The 24,275-nt window shown below is 35.4% G+C and overlaps 1 protein-coding gene across 4 annotated transcripts in view; it reads left to right on the top strand.

The window, feature by feature from the left end:
- Window positions 1-24,275, top strand: part of Dcaf6 (DDB1 and CUL4 associated factor 6) — a 101,860-nt gene that overhangs the window by 74,140 nt on the left and 3,445 nt on the right. For all 4 annotated transcript variants that reach the window (XM_090340512.1, XM_090340514.1, XM_090340513.1 and 1 more), the window contains 6 exons: window positions 4,602-4,717; window positions 6,478-6,564; window positions 6,793-7,120; window positions 20,207-20,345; window positions 21,825-21,981; window positions 22,879-22,967. In XM_090340512.1, coding sequence (XP_090196638.1) covers window positions 4,602-4,717; window positions 6,478-6,564; window positions 6,793-7,120; window positions 20,207-20,345; window positions 21,825-21,981; window positions 22,879-22,967 — 916 coding nt within the window. The remainder of the gene's footprint in view (window positions 1-4,601; window positions 4,718-6,477; window positions 6,565-6,792; window positions 7,121-20,206; window positions 20,346-21,824; window positions 21,982-22,878; window positions 22,968-24,275) is intronic.

Below are 24,275 nucleotides of genomic sequence, written 5' to 3'. Positions count from 1 at the left end.
AATCAATGTAATAGATTCTTTAATAAAATATGTAGCATATAATTATTACATAATTATATAATGGATTAATATATAATAATTGTTTTATAACCCATTGTAATTATCTGTAATTAATATGTTAATATACTTTCTGGTATATTAATATATTATTGCATGTGAAGTGTTATATAAATAATATGTTATATATTATTTATTAATATGTAATTATGTTATTACATGATAGTTTTATTCAGTTCATTAGTTCGCATTTGTACTCATTTATAGCACATTTATATTTAAAATATTTGATAAGTATTATTACAAATATTATTGAATGCCTTCTATATTTCAGGGACGAATGCAAATATTGAAAATGTGTTCATTAAAATGATAAAGAATTTTTCTGCCCTGCTGGAGCTTATGTTCTCAGTAGAGGTAGACCATAAACATAATGAACAGGAGGTAGCACTGTGGCTCAAAGTAGTAGAGCACTAGTTTTGATTGGAACAGTTCAGGGACAGTGCCCAGGCCCAGAGTTCAAGTCCCACAACCAAAAAAAATAAACAAAAAAATAATACTGTATAGTGTAATTAAAGGTAGTAAGTTAAAAAAAATGTCCTAAGTACTATGGGAAAGCAGGTAGGGATGATTAAGAAATGTAAGGAATAGGAAGACCTCAATGAAAAGTTAACATTTTGGCAAAAATATGTGTAGAGGTAAGGCCAGTAAAAGGACTGATACAGAAGCAGCCCTAGGGATCTTTAAGAAGACCAGTTTAAGGCTGGGTACTGGTGGCTCATTTCTGTAATCCTAGCTGCTCAGGAGGCTGAGATCTGAGGGCTGGAATTTGAAACGAGGTTAGGCAGAAAAATCCATTAGACATACTAAAAAATGATGGAAAATAGAGCTGTGGCTCAAGTGATAGAGCGCTAGCCTTGAGCAGAAAGGAACACAGAATGAAGCAAAACAACTCAGGATTGTGCCCAGGACAGGCACACACATACCAAAAAAAAAAAAAAAAAAAAAAAGACCAAGTTTGCTTAGCTTAAGTAGGTAGACTTAAAGAAGAGTAGTAGTAGCAGATAAAGTCAGGTTCTTGTGTTAAAAAGGCTCAGGCTGAGGATGTGGCTTAGTGGTAAGTACTTGCCTTGCCTAGCATGCATGAAGTCCTGGGTTCAATTCCTTACTACCACATAAGCAAAAAAAGCCAGTAGTGGGACTGGGGCTTAAGTGATAGAGTGCTAGCCTTGAGCAAAAGAAGCTCAGGGGCAACGGCTAGGCCCTAAATCCCCAGGATTGATGAAGGGGGAGGGGAAGAGAAGGGTAAGAGGGAGAGAACAAAGTCTTTTTAGGAGCTAAAAAAGCAGGATAGATAGGTGAGCAGACTGGGAAATACATTATTTTCAACAAATATCAAAAAGCCAGACTCAAGATTAAAAAAAGAAGAAAGGTGTGTGACAAGCAAAGTGAGAAGTGGTAGTGGTTTGGACTGAGAGTAGTAAAAGAAGTAAACATGATTGGATCCTAGATATGTATTTGAAGGTGCAGTCAATAGGATTTCTTTTTGAACTTTAAAGTTGGGCCTTAACATTTAGCATACCTTAACATGATATCTATAACTCTATTCATTAATTCGTGATGAACCATGACACAGTTTGTCATATTTCTCATTTACTTTTCTATTCTCATGTTTTATACAAAACAGTGGTTTCTTATAAAGAACATTTTAAATAGAACTTTATTGGTCTCATTCTTCCTTTGAATGCTAGTTTCCTTATCTAAAATCTGACCATAAATAATATTCTGTCATTTGTTAGTTTCTTGTTTCTTTGGCAGAATTGTAATTGCCATTTTCTTTATTATTTCATAATAAAGATGTTTTCAATATCCAGTGTTTAATGTTAAAAAGCAAACAAAAATAAAGCATTCAAAAAAGGTATGAAATCTTTGTTACAGTATGGTGTCTTGCTTTTATTTTAGTTTCTTTAATGAGAGCTAAGTCAATAGAGCATATTATAATCTTAGATTCTGAATGTGAATATAACCTCTCTTAATCTGCTTTCAGCCTGGATTGGGCTTGTTTATTAGAACCTGTTGCAAATGATTATTGTATAGATTTAATGTGACCATGCAGAAAAAGTTTCTTAACACTTAGCATATTGGCTAGTGCATGGTAAGTCCTAAATAATTTTTAGTTGTATTGATCATCCTTTACAAATTCCCTTTTAAGTACTCTGCTCCCATTTTCTCTGAGAGTGTTTATCTCCTCTTACTGATTTATAGGAGCTAACTACTGGGCCAGCAGTTTGTCCTAGTGGTAGAGTGCTTGCCTAGCATGGATGAAGACAAAGGTTCAATTCCTTAGCCGGAAATGGTGTTTTGGCTCAAGTGGTAAAGCTCTAGCCTTGAGAAAGCTCAAGGATAGTGTTCAGGCCTTGAGTTCAAGCCCCAGGACTGGCAAAAAATAAACAATAAAACAAATTTTAAAGAGAGCTAACTGAACAGAATTGAGCAAGGATATTTATTGTTAGGGATAAATACATTTCCAAGCTTGATGTTTTTCAGTTTACTTGTGATAATGATTTGCTTCATAGTGTAAGTGTGGTCTCATGCTTTAAAAAAATTTAATCCTTCCCAGAGTCAGGAAAAAAAGTTTGTTTTTTGTTTTTTGTTTTTTGTTTTTTACTTTCTTGTGTTTCCTGTAGTTTGAGTTAAAGAATTTTCCATAAAGTATGATGTAGGACTATAACATTAGTTTTTCCACATGGATATTCTTTGTTCCATTCATTTCTCTGTGATTTAAAGTGTGATGGTAACTATACTAAATGTACTTAATTTGGATAGTCTTTTTTCATTAATGTCTGTCTATCCCTTTACAGTTCCAAAGTATTTTAATTGTAACCAGTTCCATAATATTTTAATTGTAACTTTTCTACAATAAAACATTGTATTAATCCATGTGACATTGACTTCTCTTTATGAAAATGGATATATATATTTCCTTCTAAATAAAAAGAAATACACATTCATTACAAGAAATTCAGCATAAAAATTTCCCATAAATAATTGTGTTGAGATAACATATAACACTGGTACATAACCCATGTGATTTTTTTTTTCTGTGCACATACACCTAGGTGTAGATAGGTAGGTAGGAAAGTAGGTAGATAGATTCCTATTTAAAATAATACCATATTTTATGTGTATGTCTTTAAAAAGATCAAATTATCCAGTTTGCTTTGAAAGGCATTTATAAAATCTTTACAAAAAGTTTTTGATTATTTGCATCAAGTTATTGTTTGTCTATAATTAATGGCTTATATCATTTCTTTCTCTTTACAATTATTTCAAAGTAAAGGAATTATTGCATTTTTCTGAATTTAATTTTATCCTAGATTGATATACATTTTCTACTTTCTCAGTCTTTTCCCTAAACATTTGCCCATGATTTGTTATAGAATACTCACTGAAAATTATCTAAATTAGCTTAGTATTCTGTTATAGCTAAAAAAAAAATGGAACTATGTAACCATCATCAGTTCATCATCAGTTGGTTAAAATTAACAAAAGATTGACATCTTTGTACAAAACCATAATTAGATACCATATGTATATAAGCCTTAACTAGAATTTCTTTACTGTGGCAGTTCAAAGAAACATGCGCAAACTTGCTTTTGAATATTAATTTCATATAGCCTATAACAACTGTCTCTAAACATATATGATAAAAAAAATATTAGGGATTTGTATGGTGACCTATCTGTAGTCAAGAAAGAAGGCAGTTAATAAGATTCACTTAAAAATGGATAGAGATGGGGCCAGGAGTTTGGCCTACTGGAGTACTTGCCTAACATACACAAAGACCGGAGTTCAATTCTGGGTACCACATACATAGAAAAAAGCTGGAAGTGGTGCTGTGGCTCAGAGCTCTATCCTTGAGAAAACCCAAGGACAGTGCTGAAGCCCTGAGTTCAAGGCCCAGGACTGGCAAAAAAAAAATGATAGAGATAGGAGCTGGACAAATGTCACAGTGGAAAGCACACATTTAGCATGTGTGAGGCAGGCCTTGGGTCTAATCTTCAGTGCATGCGTGTATGCATACACATACATACAAATATGTAAATTCACCATAATGTTGAAATGCATAGCAAGTCATAGAAACATCAAAACAGTGAACAAGTATTCTAATATTTTTAATATCTTTTAATTTAAAATGTTAGAATCTCCTGGTTGTTCAAAAATGCTAATTGCAAGTACTCTTGACATTTAAAACAAAAAAATATCAGACACCGGTGGCTCAGGAGGCTCTGATTTGAGGATCTCCATTTGAAGTCAACCCAGGCAGGAAAGTCCATGAAATTCTTATCTCCAATTAACCACCAAAAAAGCCCAAAGTGGAGCTGTGGCTCAAGCAGTAGACTGCTGCTGCACCTGAGGGAGTTGGGGGGGGAGGGGGAAATAAGTTCAGGGACAGTGCCCTGGCCCTTAGTTCAAATAATAACAATAATAATACATTTATTTATATTCAGAATTTTTTGCTTTTAGTTATAAAATAAAAAAATCACCCTAAAGATCATATTTACTAAGTTTTGGTGGAACCATTTATCTTGTTCTGATATTAGGAGCAGTACAACCTCATCTTCTAGAGGAAGTGGGAGCCATTGCAAATCTGATGATCAAGAAGAATCTCTGGTGCCACAGCACTCAGTCCAACAACCAGAAGGAGATCATGAAACAAGTAAGATGTTAACTTGCTTTTCTTCTTATAAAAACACTTATTTTTTTATTCCCTCCAGTTCTGCACTTTTGTTTCTTTGTTTTGGGATTTTTTTTTTTTTTTTTTTTTTTTTTTTTGTGCTCGTCCTGGGGCTCAAATTCAGGGCCTGGGCATTGCCCTGAGCTTCTTGAAAAGATTATGGAGAGAGAGCTCTACCATTTGGGCCAACTTTAGGCTTGTTTGCTTGCTTTTCTTTTTCTTTCTTTCCTTCCTTCCTTCCTTCCTTCCTTCCTTCCTTCCTTCCTTCCTTCCTTCCTTCCTTCCTTCTTTCTTTCTCTTTCTTTCCTTCCTTCCTTCCTTCCTTCCTTCCTTCCTTCCTTCCTTCCTTCCTTCCTTTCTTTCTTTCTTTCTTTCTTTCTTTCTTTCTTTTTCTTTCTTTCTTTCTTTCTTTCTTTTGTGTGGCTTACTGGGGATAGAGTCTCACAGATTTTCCTGGCAAGTTGTCTTCAAATTGTGATCCTCAGATCTCAGCCTTCTGAGTAGCTAGTGAGGGATTATAGGTATGAGCCACCAGTGCCCCAGCTGTTTCTTAATTTTAATAAATTACTTGTAACCCTATAGTCTAGCTACTACATTGATAAACAGCACATGCAAAAGGTAGACACCTTAAGAAATTAAGATACAGAAACATAATAAAACACGGTCCCATTTGTCATACAAATATAAAGTAGGTAATCACACTTTTAAGTGTGAGATGCACATATTACACTGTCTTTGCCATTTTCATATGCAGTAGTGAAATCTATAGTATCCATTTTGATTACATAGTACAAGAAGGAAACAAAATGAATAAAATCTAAATTTGTTATCAATGATTTTGTATATATGAAGTACCATTTAGGGACCTTTAATAAATTTTTTGTTTGTTTGTTTTGTTTGTCATGGGGCTTAAACCCTGGGCCTGGGCACTGTCCCTGAGCTCTTCAGCTCAAGGCTATCACCCTATCCCTTGAGCTACAGCCCCACTTCCCATTTTCTAGTGTTTAATTGGAGATAAGAGTCTCATGTTCTTTAGTGTCTGGGTTGGCTTTGAACTGAGATCTTTCAGATCTCAGCCTCCTGAGTAGCTAGGATTACAGACATAAGCCACCACACCTGGCTTTAATAAAATATTTTTACCTGACCAATAATCAACTTCAGTGTCTAGGACAGTGACATAAAGTAGATATTTAATGAATGTTTGATGAAGTCTGTCTCATTAAATGAATAGATACATCAGAATAACAAAACTTAGAACTAAATATTTGTGTTCAGTAATTATCTAATAAGAGTGTATTTAATTAGGAACCAGAAAAAAATTGTTAGTCTTTCAGTTTAATATTTTTACTTGCCAAAAAGAATTTATGGTAGGGTAAGATTTATTATATGTTCATATGTTCATAGTAGTTCAGACTGTAATTCTGTGCATGATAAGGGTTTAGAAAAATACTCAGTTTTAAGTTAGATTTGGGGATGGTGGGAAAGAAACTACAATATCAAGTAATGTTTTAGAGATAATTTAAAGTAGAAATTCTGCCCATAGAGATTATGAAGCTGAAGGCCTAACTGTGAGAAGAGACAATTCATTATATAATTTTGTGTGTTGATGCATAGTTGTATTGAGTTGTATTGAGATTTCATCTGAATATCAAACACTTATCTATAGGAAAATGTATATTTTCCTATATTGTATTTATTTTTTCTAAAATAATAGAGTCAATGATAATTCGGTCTGTTTTCAGAATCTCCTGAAAGATCATCAGAGGATGTAATAAAATGTCAGGAAGGAACATCTGCAGAACACCTAGTTGAGAGCCATACAGATACAGGTGAGTTGTCTTGATCTCTTCAGAAAATTGCTTCATGTGGATAGATAAACATACTGAGTGCATGTATGCATATACAGGGTTAGAGGCAACTTCCAAATGGATGTCTTAGAGTTTTTCTCCCCTTATAAGGGAATTAGAATTAATATTAGAAAATGTCAACTCCTAAGTTAGATTAAGTAATATTATATACTTGACTAACTGTTACATACTTATTTTATTTTCTGACAGCACAATTAGATAACTTAACAGCTGAGCCATTGAATTCCAACTCAGGAGAAAAGAATGACCTTGGTCTTGATAGTCCATGTGTAGTTCCAGAAGAATCTACTTTTTCTGAGAAGAACAAAGAACCTGAAACTTCAGATCACACTAGTAGTGAGAGTGCTACAAATCAAACTAACCCAAACCCAGAACCCCTGTCTCAGACAGAAGCCATTGAGCCTTTAGCTCAGGAAGAAACACCACCCAGGGACTCTGCTCTCCAGGACACGGATGACAGTGATGATGACCCTGTCCTGATCCCAGGTGCAAGGTATCGAACAGCACCTGGTGATAGGTTGGTAAAGTTTTAAATAATGTAGGCCTTAAAATATATATTTTATAAGATTCTCTTTTACGTCACATTGTTTATATCAGTTGCTTCTTTTTAAGGTATATCAGTCATAAATCCACAGAATTTTTTTAAACTTAAGTTATTTCATATATTACATTCTTGGAACAAACTGTGATAGCAGGTAATAATATTCCGTATTTCTGGAACTGAAGCTTGCTCTAAATGAACAGATCAAGAGAAAGGAATGTTGAGAATGACCAAAGGATTATTTATAAAGTTAGGATTACGTTTAGTTTTCAAATTTCCCTGGACAGATAATTTTTGTCTTTCTCAGATCTTTTTATATTAATTTTTTCTACTTTCTTACTGTCCCCTAATATGATAGTTTTGTTTTAAAGAATATTATACTTTTTTCTAATTTCTGATATATTTAGGGATTCAATTTTAAAGATAAAAATGTTGATTATACTGATTCTTTGAAATATTAAGTTGGTATTTGATATCAAATTTATGTTAACATTTCTGTTAACTATAAAGATTAACTTCTCATCTAATAACAGCAGTGTCATTCATGTAATAGTCAAGACCATAATAGTGTGGGTGTGAATCTAGGTCTCACCATATACCATTATTAATGACTCCTATATGCTCAGTTTTATTATCTATGCGGTAGGGATGTGGTTGTCTAAAATTATTAAGAATTAAAAATCAATTATAGAAGGGAAAAACTGGGAGAAAGCAGGGGAAGGGGTAACAGTGTCCAAAGAGAAATGTACTCATCTGATTGTAATCTCTGTAAAATACCTTTATAATAATAGTCATAGGACCTAGCCCACACTGAAACACTGGATGATAGCTGTATTAAACAACCAATATAGTATGTGGCTACCTAGATTTAAAAAAACAATTAATAGCAGGACCCCAGTGGCTCAGGCCTGTAATTCTACTAAAGAGGCTGAAATTGAAGGATCACAATTCAAAGCCAGCCAGTGCCAGATAGTCCAGAAGACTCTTTCTTACCTTTAGTTACCACCAAAAAGCTGGAAAGGGGAGCTGTGGCTCAAGAACTAGCCTTAGCCTTGAGCAATAAAGCTCAGGGAGAGGCCAGGAGTTTGGCCTAGTGGTAGAGTGCTTGCCTCACCTGCACAAAGTCCCAGGTTCAATTCCTTGGTACCACATATGCATAGAAAAAGCCAGACATGGTACTGTGGCTCAAGTGGTAGAGCTTTAGCCTTGAGAAAGCCCAAAGACAGTGCTCACGCCCTGAGTTCAAGGGCCAGGACTGGGCGGGGGGATGGGGGGCTCAGAGACAGTACCTAGGTCCTACAAGCCCCAGGACCAGCACCAAAAATAAGCCAAACAAATAACAATAAGCCAAGAGCAGGGGTTCTTGCTTATAATCTCAACTAGTGAAATTGGAGGATTATAAGGTTGAAGCCAAGCTAGGCTGTTTAGAGAAATTTTGTCTTTCATACCACCCCTTCCCCACCACCCCTGCATATTATCTTATTTTTTATAAGGTTTGGTACTAAATATATTGAATAGTCACAGAAGAATAATAAAATTCATACAGTTCTAAAAATGTAATAATTCATTGAAGACTTTGTCTTTCATGCTATTTTAAAGCATGAAAAGTCATATGGCAGCTTATAAATTAGTAATATGGCTTTGGAGAACTTAATTTGAAGAAGCTAAAGGTTCTGAAGCTGTACTGTGAAAATTAGCACATTTATTTCTTGAAGTATGAAGTGCCCTGCTAAATGTGTGCATGTGTTTAGAATGCTTTCTTGCTGCCATTTGGCTACTCCAGACTCAGGCTAAATCCAGTGTGCTGTCTGTTGCACCAAAGCAAGGTCTTGCTGCCATTTTAAAAACCCAGTCAATTTAGTTTAGATAGGTAAAGAATGGACCTCAAAGTTTAAGTATGGTCATATAATATGTGTATTAAATATGTACTTTAATTTATATGAGGAACTCATATAGCAGTTCTCATCATTGTTGTCCAAATTTTAATTTTTCTAAATTTATTTTTTTTTTGCCAGTCCTGGGCTTGGGCTCAGGGCCTGCGCTCTGTCCTTGGATTTTTCTCAAGGCTAGAGCTCTATCACTTGAGCTTCAGCACCACTTCTGGCTTTTTTTTTTTTTCTTTTTTTTTTTTTCTATGTATGTGGTACCGAGGAATCGAACCCGGGCCTTTGTGCATGCTAGCCAAGCATTCTACCACTAGGCCAAAGTCCCAGCCCAGCTAAATAATTTTTGACGTACATTTAAAATATTGAAAGTTTCTTATTGAACAATGATTTTATATATATATATATATATATATATATATATATATATATATATATTTGGCAGTCATGGGGCTTGAACTCTGGGCCTAGGCACTGTCCCTGAGCTCTTCAGCTCAAGGCTATCTTCTACCCCTTGAGCCACAGCGCCATTTCGCATTCTTATACCTTGGTTTGCTAAATATGACCCAGATTTTCACTTCTGGCCTGAGATCGAGCATGAAAAGGAAATTTCTTAGAAATTAAAGGCCTTAACAACTAACATAGGTACCTTTAAGTGGAATGCTCTCCTGATTAACTGATGTAAGTCTATATGAATATAATTGGGACTCTATAGCAGAAGTCACTAGATTTTTTTTTCATAAAGAGCCAGATAATAAATATTTTAGACTTTGCTGGCCAGTAGGTAAGTAAAGGTAGTTATGTAACAGGTACTTATGTAACCATTTAAAAGTGTAAAATCTGTAGTTTTAAAAGGCATTGCAAAAAGTTGACCTAAATTTAGCCTAAAATCCAGTTTGCTGATCCATGCTCTCTAGTAAGAGAAACCAAGCTATAGTGTATTAGAAAGTGATTTCCTTGGAAAAAATCTCAACTCTAAAACAGTGAATATGAACCAGAATATATTTGAGTTCCCTTTCAGTTTGTCTAGGAGAACACAAGTCATTAAGTAGAAAATAAATTAAAAAAAGATGAATAAGAATATATATATGTATATATTCTCTAATCATGGTGTTAAAATGTCAGTAAAATTAGTATGTGTATTTTGTACTAGTTTTACGTACTAGAGCACAAACAAAAATGTGCTCTGGGAATGATAGATAGAGCAAGGCTAGATTTTTCATTTAAAAGGTGAGCTTCTTACAAAGTTCTCAGTTCCAACGCCATCATGATGCATTCATTATATAATCGCCTAGCAGCTAGCTCTTCTCTTTGTAAATCCAAGAAGAAAACAAAATTGCTCTGGAAAAGACAAGGAAATGAAGCTTTGTGAAGAAATCCTCACTTAGTATCCAGTGGTTCTAGTCTCAGTTTAGAGACAAATACAGAAAAAATAAAGAGGAAGATCTGGGATCCTAAGGAGTTAAAAACCCCATACTCTTTGCTTGCTTTTTATAGTTTTATGGTTAATACAAATGAATCAGCTCAGAACTGCAGTTACTTATTTCTCAAAAAGCAGCTCAGCCTTGAGGAACAGAATGTAGATGTTCTGATGGATGATATTTGGAATAAATCAATGTGTTTATCCACATTCTAAAAGATAAATTTTCTACTCCACAGGATTAGGCTTTGATTTATTGAAAAGAGATTTAAGTACAGTGTCTTCCTTCTAATCTTTCTTCAGTGAGTGGTTCTATTTCCTTAATTTCTTACACTATTAGCTTAGTTGAGTGACATTACTTAATACCCTAAGCCACAAAAGAAACTATTTTTTTAGGTTGAGGTAATTTTTTATAGCAGTGATAACCTTAATGCTTTAATATTTGATTCTTTGAAATTTTTGTGAGTGACTTTAGTTATTGTGTTCCCTTCACTAGATTTAATATCAGAGGAACAACAATAGGTGATAGAATAATGAGGTAATTCAGTATGTCCTTCATTGTTTTTTCTTTATGATGGGTTTGCCAGGTCATCTTTCCACAGCTAACCACCTTTCCTATTAACAGTTAATATTCCGTTGAACTTACAGAACTCTTTAAGTGCTAAGCATTGTAAAGCAGGTTGCTCTTCACAAACTATCTAGTTGCATGTACTGCATGAGAGTAGAATGAAGAGAAATTTCCTGTGTGCAGATAAAACTGATGTTCACTTCAAGTGTGTCATAGGTCAAAGCACCTATGGTCTGAAATTGTGTCCTGTAAATATTGGTTACTTGCTTTGAATATGATTTGTTAAAGAATGCAACTTAGATTTTCTTGAAAACTTTATTGGCATAATTCTTTTTAGCATTTTTGTTATGAAATCATAACTAAACATGGACTTGAGTCTAATTCTGTGCATCATTTGAAAATTCTGATTTTTCAGAGAAGCTGTTTCCTCACAAGAGTATTGTATATCAAAATGATATATAATCATCAAGGACATTTCTAATTTGAAATCTGATAGGGGAATATATTTTTGTGCAGAACTTTAAAGTGAACCTCAATCTCAGTATTCACCTACCTAAAACCTGATTTACTGACAAAAATCAACCTAGTTTTTAGTGGCGTTACCAATTTCTTACTAAAAATTTCTAAAACAAAGTAAAATACAAAATGTAAAATTGAGTTGCTCACAGGGAGTACAGAAATAATAAGCTCCCAAATATTTAAGATCTCTAGTAATTCTTGGGTAAAGCTCACAGGTAAAAGTTGGGAACTTGTAATTTTTGTTGTTGTTTGTTTTTTTAACTTTTGTGCTGGTATTTATGGTTGTTAATAAGTACATTTAAAATCATTTTTGAAAATTAATTAGTTACCACCCTTTAATTGATAGAAAAATGGAATTTTTAAAGACTTTTTGTCTTTATTTTTATATATTTATTTATTTGTGTGTTTATTTACTTGCTGTTCATGGGGCTTGAACTCAGGACCTGGGTGCTGTCCCAAAACTTTTTCTGCTCAAGACTAGCACTTTACCACCTTGAGCCACAATCTGGTTTTCTAGTGGTTAATTGGAGATGAGTCCCAAGGAGTTTCTTGCTCAGGCTGACTTCAAATCACAATCCTCAGTTCTCAGCCTTCTGAATAGCTAGTGTTACAGGCATGAGCCACCAGCACCCAGCCAGGCTTTTTTTTCTACTTACACTTGTTATTCTAACTACTAAAAGCTGGTTTATGTTTTGACGGTGAAGATTAGAACGAAAAAGAACCATATTGTTTTAAATAGAGTTTTAAGATAGTTGAAAATTTAAGATGATTTTGAACTGCTAACATGGATGAAGCAGAAAAAATGTAACAGCTACCTCCCATTCAGTGAATTATTACTCATTCTCTACTTAATGTTTTTTGGTTTTATTTTTTGCCGGTCCTAGGCTTGAGCTCAGGGCCTGAGCACTGTCCTTGGACTTTCTCAAGGCTAGAGCTCTACCACTTGAGCCTCAGCACCACTTCTGGCTTTTTTCTATGTATGTGGTACCGAGGAATTGAACGCAAGTCTTCATGCATTCTAGGCAAGCACTTTTAACCACTAGGCCAAACTCCCGGCCCCTACTTAATGGTTTTTTTATGTAGAGATTTTGAGAAATACTCTAATGAGAATACAGTACCTTCCTGATCATATACACCCTTTTGTTTTGCTTCCCCTTTAGCAACAGGGAATATTTAAGGAATGTATTTCATTAAGATAAAATTAGAAAAATTAGATTATCACAGATTATCTCCACTGCTCATATAACCAGTTTTTGTTAGGGATTGTCTTATAGCTTGTGAATGTGACTGCTAAGATTCTAAATGATGGGTATTATATTTATTTATTAGAACAATAAATAAAAAGTTATCTAATCTCTTTATTCTAATGCCATCTATCACTGTTAAGTCTTTTGAAAAAACTCTCCTTCCTCCTTGCAGCCTATCCCAGGACACATCTTTTAGTTCTCCTCTATTGTTCTTCCTACAGAAAAACCAAAGCTTCTGGATATATTGGGCACTCAATTACATGACAGCTGGCAAGAATAGCTTATGTGTCTGCATCAGCTGTACTTGAAATGTCATTAAATACATTCAGAGAACCTTTTGAGTTTTTAAGTAAAAAGCTTTCTTAGGCTTCCAGATCATCATCTACTCTGTGCCCTGTAACTAAAATGGCTGCCAGCAGCATCAACTTTGCCCAACAGGAACTTGGAATTGTTCCAGGGGTCCCAGGACCTCTCTCATATTTCATGACCTGTTACAGAACACAATCATTTGGAAACATGGCTATCGTTTTTTGCCACACATAAAAAAATACTTAAGAAGGGGCCGGGAGTTTGGCCTAGTGGTTAAAGTGCTTGCCTAGCATGCATGAAGACCCGGGTTCGATTCCTCGGTACCACATACATAGAAAAAAGCCGGAAGTGGTGCTGAGGCTCAAGTGGTAGAGCTCTAGCCTTGAGAAAGTCCAAGGACAGTGCTCAGGCCCTGAGCTCAAGCCCAGGACTGGCAAAAAAAAAAAAAAAAAAAAAAGACTTAAGATAGAATGGAAGAATGTAGGTCCAACTGTCCAACATTCTTTCAAGAACAACCTTGTAACATGCCCTTACTGCCACAGTAAAATGCCATGACAATTATATAGTGGCTCTGTACAGTGAAGCCTGCCTACAGAACAAAGTCCAGTATTTTTTTTGCTGGGGGGGGGGGAGGACTGGCCATAGAGGAGCCCTCTGCCTTCGTACTCAACTATAACTCCCTAAACCCAGACCCTAAACAATCGTGTATATTCACTGTAAATCACATTATGCTTATAAATGATCTGTGTAAACAAGGACCAGTGTCCCAGGCAGGCACACAGTTGAGGGAACATTCTAAAAGTCAGATCTCCATATACCAAGACTAGATTATAAGCAAACCTTGCTAATGATAGCAGTATCAGGCCCACTCTCCCATACCTTTATTTGCTAATACTTCATAAGAACAAAAGGAGCAAAAGGAACACAACCAGTTTACTTCATTTATTTCAAATATTTGTAACGATACAGTTGAAATGACAGATGTTTGTGTGTCTGCTTTAAAGTGTTGCTTTAAAAAAGTATACCCAGGCCGGGAATTTGGCCTAGTGGTAGAGTGCCTGCCTAGCATGTGCGAAGACCTGGGTTCGATTCCTCGGTACCACATACACAGAAAAAGCCAGAAGTGGTGCGGTGACTCAGGGTAGGACTTGAGGTGACTTGAGGAAAGCCCAAGGACAGTGCTCAGGCCCTGAGCTCAAGCCCAGGACTGGCAAAAAATAAATTAATTAATTAATAAATAAGTATACCCTTCTAAACTACTACTTATAACTTTATTTGTACATTAAACATTTTAATTTATAATTTAAACCCTGTCTGAGTAAATCACAAATTCTAAACTAGAAAGTTGAAATGAATTTTAAAAAAACAGTATAAATGAAAAGAACTTACAGAATTGGAACAGAAAAGCAGCAATATTCAGGATTTTTTTTTAACCTGTCCTGGGGGCTTGAACTCAGGCTTTGTCCCTGAGCCTCTCTGTGTTCAGTACTAGTGCTCTACCACTTGAACCAGGCACCACTTCCAGCTTTTTCTGTTTATGTTGCACGGAGGAATCGAACCCAAGGCTTCATGTATGCTACTCAAGCATTATATCACTAAGTCACCTTCCCAGCTCCAGTATTCGGAATTTTGATGAGCATTTGCAATAAGGCATACATAAATAAGACTTAACTTGCTCTTAGGAGTATCTTTCTCTTTTGCATGTGTGTGTGGGGGGGTGGATCATGGAGCTTGAACTTGGCCTGTGTTGCTGTCCCTGAGCTCTTCAGGTCAAGGCTACCACCCTACCCCTACCCCTGGGCCTGGGAATTGTCCCTGAACTCTTCAGCTCAAGGCTACCACCATACCCCTTGAGCCAAGTCTCACTTCCCATTTTCTAGAGGTTCCTTTGAGATAAGAATCTCAGGTCCTTTTGAAACCCAGGCTGGCTTTGAACCTTGATCCTCAGATCTCAGCCTCCTGAGTAGCTAGGATTATAGGAGTGAGCCACTGCGCCCAGCTTGGAGTATCTTTATCTTATTCCTGGGAAATGTGATAATTAGTACAGAAACTCATCTATAGAATGATGTGATGAAAAAGTGAGAATAGCTTACTTAAAGGACCTAATTCTTTATTCTTTGAATTTAAGACATCAAGTTTCATAAAAGAAACAAAACTTTCTAGGTACAGTAATTAGAAGATAAGAAAATGAATGTTACTGTTGTCTACAGTATTCTGATAATAGTATTTGGGGAATGCTATACTATATTTACCTCTTGGGGGGGGTTGCATGCTATCTACCATTTTCAGGCCTCTCAGACTTGCAGCAAAGAAAACCCTATGGTGCTTTATTTAAACATTTCCCACAGTTATTTTGTCATAAACCTATTTTGTAGTTTTGTGACAAACACCTTTGTCATCTCACAATTTGGGAATTTCTTTCCTTGTGTATGCCATGTTGATTAGAAACCTAGACTAGGAGACTAACCTTTACAGTTTTATCCCTGCATAAGAACACTTGTTTGTGTAATATATAAAATGTTACTGAGAGGCATTTTTTGTTTGACAGTCATGGCACTTGAACTCTGGGCCTAGGTGTTGTCCCTGAGCTCTTCAGCTCAAGGCTACTACCCTACCCCTTGAGCCACAATGCCACTTCCAGTTTTCTGGCAGTTTAGTGGAGATAAGAGTCTCATGGACTTTAGTGCCCAAACTGGCTTTGAATTGTGATCCTCAGATCTCAGCCTCCAGAATAAATAGGATTACAGGCGTGAACCATCACGCCTGGCTGAAAGCCATTTTTAAATGATGTAAATAAATGTAGAGGTAACTTTGTAACATAATCTTTTACCTGAAATTATTTGCAGTTTTACTTAAAATTGTAGTCATGTTCTGGGAACTAACTAGTGATAGAGTTTGTGTAAAATGGAATGGTATTTTATTTGAAAGTTAGTATAAAACCATCTGAGCCCAATATTCTCTGGGAAAATGTTTCTTTGTTAGCCTTGTTTAAACTATTCCTTCATTGAATTTTCAAAACTTACTTTTGAGGGCCGGGAGTTTGGCCTAGTGGCAGAGTGCTTGTCTAGCATTCACAAAGACCCAGGTTCGATTTCTCCGTACCACATACACAGAAAATGCTGAAATGGTGCTGTGGCTCAATTGGTAGTGTACTAGCCTTGAGGAAAGCCCAGAGACAGTGTTCGGGCCCTGAGTTCAAGCCCCAGGACTGGCAAAAAAAAAAACAAAAAAAACTTATTTTGAATTCATGAATTTTTTTTATTTAATGTATTAACATTGATTTTTACATCATATTCAAATGACGTGTTTAACAAACAAGTATTCAAGAAGGGAATCTCTATATGCAATCACTGGTACTTAGATTTTAGAACATAATTAAAATTAGGCTGAGGGTTTGTATGTCATAGATGCATATTAATCTATGTCATAAACATATCTATAGTCATAAATTTTTATGTCTATGTAGTTGTGTTTATATTTCCAATACCATATCTATGGCATTGGGTACGCAATTTTGAGTCATTGCTCCTGTACTGTTTGGATCTAATAGCCACATATTAAGGATACCATGTGCCTTTTGTTCATTTGGTCTTGACTTGTCTCACTCAACATGATTCATCCACTTCCCTGCGAATGCCATTATTTTATCTTGTCTGTTGGCTATGTAGGACTTCATGAAATTTTTAAATGTATTAGTATAGTATCTTTATTGCCTTTCATTTCTGTTACATTTTTAGTTATTGCTATCATTTCATTTAAAACATTGAGTATTTTTGTCTTTAATGGCAAAATTATGTTTCTTTGCTTATGATTTATTTCTATCTGTTTTGAGTTATTGTTTGGTATTGTTTCTGGGGCTTGAACTCGGCGGCTGTCTTGAGCTTTTCTGCTCAAGGTTAGCACGGTACCACTTAAACCACAGCTCCACTTCTGGCTCTTTTTTTGGTGGTGGTGGGTACTTAGCGATAAGAGTCTCAAGGCTTTTTCTGCCTGAGTCTTAAGGCTTTTTCTGCCTGGGCTGGCTTCATACCATGATCTTCAGATCTTAGCCTCTTGAATAACCAAGACTGGACCTGATTGTTTTGTAGTTCTTTTTCTAAATTCTTAATTTGAACAAATTCAGCTTTTATCATTCTCACCTAATTTGCAGTCATAAAACATGGTTGGTGTGAGAACTAGCCTTGAAAATGCATAGAAACTCTTTATGCCTTATGGATAATAAATTTGTTAGTGATTTTTATGTATCTGTAAAGGATATCATTAGAATTTTATGTGTGATTATCAAACAATTGTGTTCAGGTGGTTTTTTTTTTAACCTCATGCTTGCTTACCATATATATATATATATACATATATATGAATATTCCATTTCTAAAGTATACATTTTTTAAAGTAAAACTGCTGAGTCAGAGCTTATACATCTTTTAAATTTTTAATTATTTCTTCTCAAACTATATTGTAATAGAATTAATACATTGCCAGGAGTTTAAATTTGTACAACTATGGAAAACTAGGAATATCTAAAGCTAAACATTTAAAAATACTATATAGTTTAACAATTTATTCTTTTAAGCATATATCCAACACACACACACACACACACATATACACACACACACACACATATTCACTTGAAAGCATAGCCAAATGTTGATAGTAGTCCTATTTCAGTATTCAGAGTCTATACATTATTCAGTGTCTACCAATAGTATAAGTAATCTTTAAGATTGATAAATTATATTTTAATAAAATACTCTAGCAAAAAAGAGGGACTTCAGTTAAATACAAACTGCTGAGATAAAGTTAATTATAAAAATACATATTGTGTATGGGGCCGGGAGTTTGGCCTAGTGGTAGAGTGCTTGCCTAGCATGCATAAAGATCTGGGTTTGATTCCTCGGTACCACATACATACAAAAAAGCCAGAAATGGTGCTGAGGCTCGAGTGGTAGAGCTCTAGCCTTGAGAAAGTCCAAGGATAGTATTCAGGCCCTGTGCTCAAGCCCAAGACTGGAAAAAAAACAAAAAAAAAAACAAAAAAACGTATTGTGTAATTCCACTTAGTTAAAGTTCTTGGGGTTAAATTTCAGAAAAGTAATTTTTGTTTTGGTTTTTGTTTTGTTTTTTTTTGCCAGTCCTAGGGCTTGAACTCAGGGCCTGAGCACTGTCCTTGGGCTTTCTCAAGGTTAGTACTCTATCACTTGAGCCACAGCACCACTTCGGCATTTTCTGTGTATGTGGTAGCAAGGAATTGAACCCAGGGCTTCATGCATACTAGGCAAGCACTTTACCACTAGGCCAAACTCCTGGCCCCAGTGATGTGTTCTAAGGGAAGAGAAATAATAGGAATGGAGTGCTTGGAATCATGCTGATGCTCATGCTTATGTTGGTGAGACTTCAGTAATCTAACTTATGACTTGTTTCTTCCTCTATTTGTACTGTACTTCAGTAAAAAGTTTGCAATAAAATAAACATAGCATCCCTTTTAAATTCCTATAAATGTTACATCATTTCTCAATCGTGTCATTCAGACATGAAAATCTTTCATAAAGAGAATAATTTCGTTTTATCACTTGTCTGAACAACTTTTGCATATTAACTGTTATGTCATTTGTTTCCTTATTGATTTGTAGACTTTTTAAATTATACTGACTTTTAGTTTGCTATAAGCCAAAATACAGTATTTAAATTACTAAATGGTACTGTATTTTAGGGAAGTTTCTTCTAATATTAAAATTTTGTTTTATAAAGAGTCATTTGGCTGGGTGCAGTTAGCTCATACCTGTATTTCTTTCTAGCTACTCATAAGGCTGAAATCCAGAGGATCATGTGATTAAAGCTAGCCCAATGAGAAAAGTACTCAAGACAACATTTTCAATTATCCAGGAAAATAAAATTCTAAATTGAGCCGGCTCACACCTATAATCCTAGCTACTCAGGAGGCTGAGATCTGAGGATCAAGGTTCAAAGCAGCCTGGGTACAAAAGGTCCTGAGCCTCTCTCTTATCCCCAATTAACCTCTAGAAAACAGGAAGTGGGGCTTGGCTCAAGGGTAGGGTGGTAGCTTTGAGGTGAAGAGCTCAGGGAAAATACCCAGTGGTAGGGTTAGGGTGGTAGCCTTGACCTGAAGAGCTCAGGAACAGCACCCAGGCCAGTTCAAGCCCCATAACCCACCAAAAAAAAAAAAAAAAAGCTAAATTGAATATATTGAATATATGCCTCAAGGTATAAAATACCAGCTGTAACCAAGAAATTGAAGAGAATGCAAATCCTATTACTGCCCCCCCCAAAAGAATCTTTTGTTCTTGAGTCCCTACTTCTCCAACTTCTCAGAGCAAAATCTGCCTCATTAGCTCAATTTTTACTTTCATATAATTAGTCTCTTGTTTAGTCTACTCTTGGGATATCTTTGAACAATGTTTTCCATTAAAAAATATTCGCTTATCCATGCTATATTTTACTCTTAGTTTATGCTTTTGCTTTTTATAATGTGAAGAGAAGCATAAAAAAATGGAATGGAGGTCAGGAGTTTGGCCTAGTGGTAGAGTGCTTGCCTAGCATGCATGAAGACCTGGATTCAGTTCCTCAGTACCACATACATAGAAAAAGCCAGAAATGGTGCTATGGCTCAAGTGATAGAACTCTGGCCTGGAGAAAGCCCAAGGACAGTGCTCAAGCCCCAAGTTTAAGCTTCAGGACAGGCAGATAGATAGATAGATAGATAGATAGATAGATAGATAGATAGATAGATAGATAGATAGATAATAGAATGGATATGTTTTACTTGTGGTAAAATTGCACTTGACTTTGTCTGTCTTAAGGTTATATACATACATTTATTTATGTCTTTAGAAATGAGTGTGCTGCATGCTATTTCCTTTTTCAATAGTTCCAAATTTCTAAGTGATCTCTAACTAAAATATTTTGTTGTAGTAACTCAACTACAGTCTTATACAGTCTCACCATTGTGTCTGTTGTTTCATGTGTTTGGTGGGGATGCGTTAGTGAAATAATATATTTTTTATATCTTAGATTACTCTAAATTCTTTATTCTGAAATAGCCTGTGAATCTTTTTTTAAACTGATTCCTCTTTTTGGTTTTAATATGTTATACAGACGCTCTGCTGTTGCCCGCATTCAGGAGTTCTTCAGGAGGAGAAAAGAAAGGAAAGAAATGGAAGAACTAGATACTTTGAACATTAGAAGGCCGTTAGTAAAGATGGTTTATAAGGGCCATCGCAACTCCAGGACAATGGTACTAACTGCTCATGGCATTCTTTGTGAGATGCAGTTTTATAATATGTTTCTTGCATAATTAATACCTTCATATATAACCAGTGTGATCTTAGTGTAACACAGAATCTTCATAGTCATCTCTTTAAATTGTATATCATATTGTGTGAAAGGCCGTCTTTTAATGTCTACTTTTTTAACAAAGAAAACTGTAGCCTACTGAAGAAAATATATGGAATTCTTTTAATTTTTAACTTATACAAGAAACTGTTCCTCTCTTTTATTTTCTTTTTCTTTAGTTCAGATGATATCTAAGACCTATTTTTTTAATCCATAAGTTCAATATAATATTAATTATTTATTAATAGAACCTTTTGGATGAGTCTATAATAGCTATTTTGCTCAGAGCTATTCATAAAATGTGTCCCTCATAATGCTTGCATTATGCTACAACCAGTTTCTGAAAGTTGTATTTTTACTTGCTTTTTTAAGGTACAGGTCCAAAAAATTAAGATAGAGCGATAATTAGCTGTCTCTAGATATTATTGGTAAAACCAATTTGAACCTTTTTAAAAATACTTTAAGAGAAGTAACTGTTTTAAATTTAGTGCATTTTCATGCTTAAAATTTTAGATGAAAATAAGGGAAGAGATGAAAACAAGGAAGACAAGTAAATATAGCAACAGTTCCAAGTAGTAAGAAAGCTGTGCCTTTCTTCTCTTTTGTGAAGTTACAGCTGCAGAAGAAAAGATTTTTTAAATCCTGAAGTGCAAGGTGTTTCTGATTTTTCAGTCATGTATGTGTCTGTCAAAAAAATGACCATAACCATTCCAAGTCTAACATATTCATTTGCCACACAGCTTCGTTTGAAGTAAATAAGTTTATTTATTTTTTTTATTTTTTTGCCAGTCCTGGGCTTGAGGTCAGGGCCTGAGCACTGTCCTTGGACTTTCTCAAGGCTAGAACTCTACCACTTGAGCCTCAGCACCACTTCCGGCTTTTTCTATATATGTGGTACCAAGGAATCGAACCTGGGTCTTCGTGCATGCTAGGCAAGCACTTTAACCACTCGGCCAAATTCCCAGCCCATAAATAAGTTTATATTTTTGCCTCTCATTCTTGTAAGCTTCTAATGGCTAGTGAAAAAAGATGATAGTTTTTGTTCTTTTTGCAAAGTGTAAAAGCCAGTTTGTTTTCTTATGAATTATTTTAATAGACTTTTAAATAACATGAGAATTTTTTAAATATTCAACAATTTCATTCATATTGTCCTAAACCCAGAAACCCTATTCATGACTGTTAACACAATTATTATCTAACTGCTATTCTATGCCAAGTTCTATTTCAGGCACCATAAATATGTACTATTGAAAACAGTGTTCTCTTGGGAGACTTTGAATCTAACTGCTATATAATCCCTGCTGATGAATCTGACATGATTTTAAGATGCTAGACAAGCCTTTCTTATAATTTTGACTTGAATTTTTTTTAAAACCCTTAGATAAAAGAAGCCAATTTTTGGGGTGCTAACTTTGTAATGAGTGGTTCTGACTGTGGCCATATTTTCATCTGGGATCGGCACACTGCTGAGCATTTGATGCTTCTGGAAGCTGATAATCATGTGGTAAACTGCCTGCAGCCGCACCCATTTGATCCAAGTAAGATGATCTTTTTAGGACAAGGGCTAGATTGTTCATATGATTCATCAACTCTCCTCCCCCTACCCCCCTGATGTTTTTATTTAAGAATTATCTAAATTTTTTCACCAAGTACAGAGTGATGCTTGTTTAACCCTACTTGAGTTTAAAACATAAAGTCTGCTTTGGCAGAAAAATCTAAGGAAATGGATAGAGCTTATTTTTCTAATGGTTCCTCCAAGTTTTATCAGCTAGAAGAAATCTAGCATGACTGAACTTTTTTCTACTAAGGCTTAAACTCAGGATCTTGCTCATGCTCTACCACTAGTGATACACTTCCATTTCCAGCTTTTTAGGCTGGTGAATTATAGATGTTGAATCATTTGTGCCCAGATTCTAAGGCTACTTTTGTTTGTTTGTTTTGTTAGTTGTAGGGCTTGAACACTGGGCCTAGGCCGCTGTTCCTGAGCTCTTCAACTCAAGGCTAGCGCTCTACCATTTGAGCCACAGCACCACTTGCCTAAGGTTACTTTTAAGAAATCTTTAAAGTAAGTTGGGTGTTGGTACCTTACACCTGTAATCCTAGCTACTTAGAAGACAGATCTGGAAGGTGTCAGTTTGAAGCCAGCCTGCACAGAAAGATTTGTGAGGCTCTATCTCTATATAAACTAGCAAAAATCAGAGGTAGAGGTGTGTCTCAAGTTACTGAGTTCCAACCCAGCAAGCTGGCAAGCTTGAAGCTCTGAGTTTAAACCCCAGTTCCAGGGGGGAAGAAAAGGAAAATATTAATTAGTGGTCAAATGTATAATGTCCATTTCAACTGAATTTTGCTATGTATATCTGTACATATATATGTACACATGTGCATACCTTGGCATGTTTTTAAGTTCTTCATTAAGATGTAAATTTTATTTCTAGTTCTAGCTTCATCTGGCATTGATTATGACATAAAAATCTGGTCACCACTAGAAGAGTCGAGGATTTTTAACCGAAAACTTGCTGATGAAGTAAGATTTTTACTCTACTAATTATAGGTCATATTTTAATTTGTTCTTAAAGTGTTGTACCAAGAGCAAGCATTTTTAAATAAATATAAATAAATGGGGCTACATAGTTTTGTTTTGTTCATAGAAAACTCAAAAGGAAATACTACTTTCTCTTCCAAAATCACCACGAAACAGAACAAATAACTAGACTGTTTTATTTTCTTATTTTTATGATTTACTTAGCTTCTTGTTAAAGCAAAATTTTTCAAACTGATTTTTGTGTAGCTGTTTATTATTTATTTTTGAGAGATATATACAAAGGCTGAACTTAGGTTTTCCTCCTAACTTCAACCAGGGCTTTTATTTTTGGATCTTTATATAAAATACCTTGTGAAAATGAGCATCTACTATTAAAACTAATTCAGAAGACCACTACTCTACACCAAGACTAAAATTTCACAGTTTCAATATTACTTTGATTTAATACCAATTCATGAAATACTTGATCTTGATCAAACATGGTACTGGTTTAACAAGACAGTGCCTCAGAACTTATATTCTAATGGGAAAGCCATAAAAAAGAAAACGAGAAGTTTCCACAGAAGAAATCAGAATTGATCTTAAGTTTGCTACAGGTAGACTAAAGCTTTTGAGAAAGTAGATTTCAGAGTGTGCCGAGGTAGTCTAAGGTAAATGAACCATCCGTATGCTGAACCTTAAAGTACATGTACAAAAGTAGCTCAATAGACCAACAAGAGAGGTAGGACAAGATTGTAAGGACTGGGCACCCAAATGAATCAGGAGTTTGTTACATTACTGAAGCACCGTGGGAACGGCTAATATCATTTTCTTCCTTTCATGTTTTCTTTTTTAAATTATTTTTTTGAGATAGAAGCTTGCTATGTTACCCACACTGATACCTGTCTCACAGTTCACAATCCTGTTTCAGTCTATTTAGTACTGTGATTATCATGTGAGTAACCACCACCAGGCTTAGCCTCATGCTGCCTTTTTTTTTTTTTTGCCGGTCCTGAGCTTGAGCTCTGGGCCTGAGCACTGTCCTTGGGCTTTCTCAAGGCCAGAGCTCTACCACTTGAGCCTCAACACCACTTCTGGCTTTTTCTATGTATATGTGGTACAGAGGAATTGATCCTGGGTGAGTCTTTGTGCATGCTAAGCAAACACTCAACCACCAGGCCAAACTCCCGGCCCTGCCATGTGCTTTTAATGCCTCTTTTTTTCTTTGCTTATCCTGTCTCTAGGTTTTCAAGAACATTTAGTACTACATGGGGTTCTTAAGATTCAATTCATTGTGACATCTTTCCAAAT

This window comes from Megascapheus bottae, chromosome 10, assembly GCF_031878675.1.
Source record: "Megascapheus bottae isolate mThoBot1 chromosome 10, mThoBot2.hap1, whole genome shotgun sequence".
In the NCBI taxonomy this organism is placed as follows: Eukaryota; Metazoa; Chordata; class Mammalia; order Rodentia; family Geomyidae; genus Megascapheus; species Megascapheus bottae.
The sequence above is the reverse complement of the archived record's forward strand: the minus strand, read 5'-3'. Positions and strand labels throughout refer to the sequence as shown.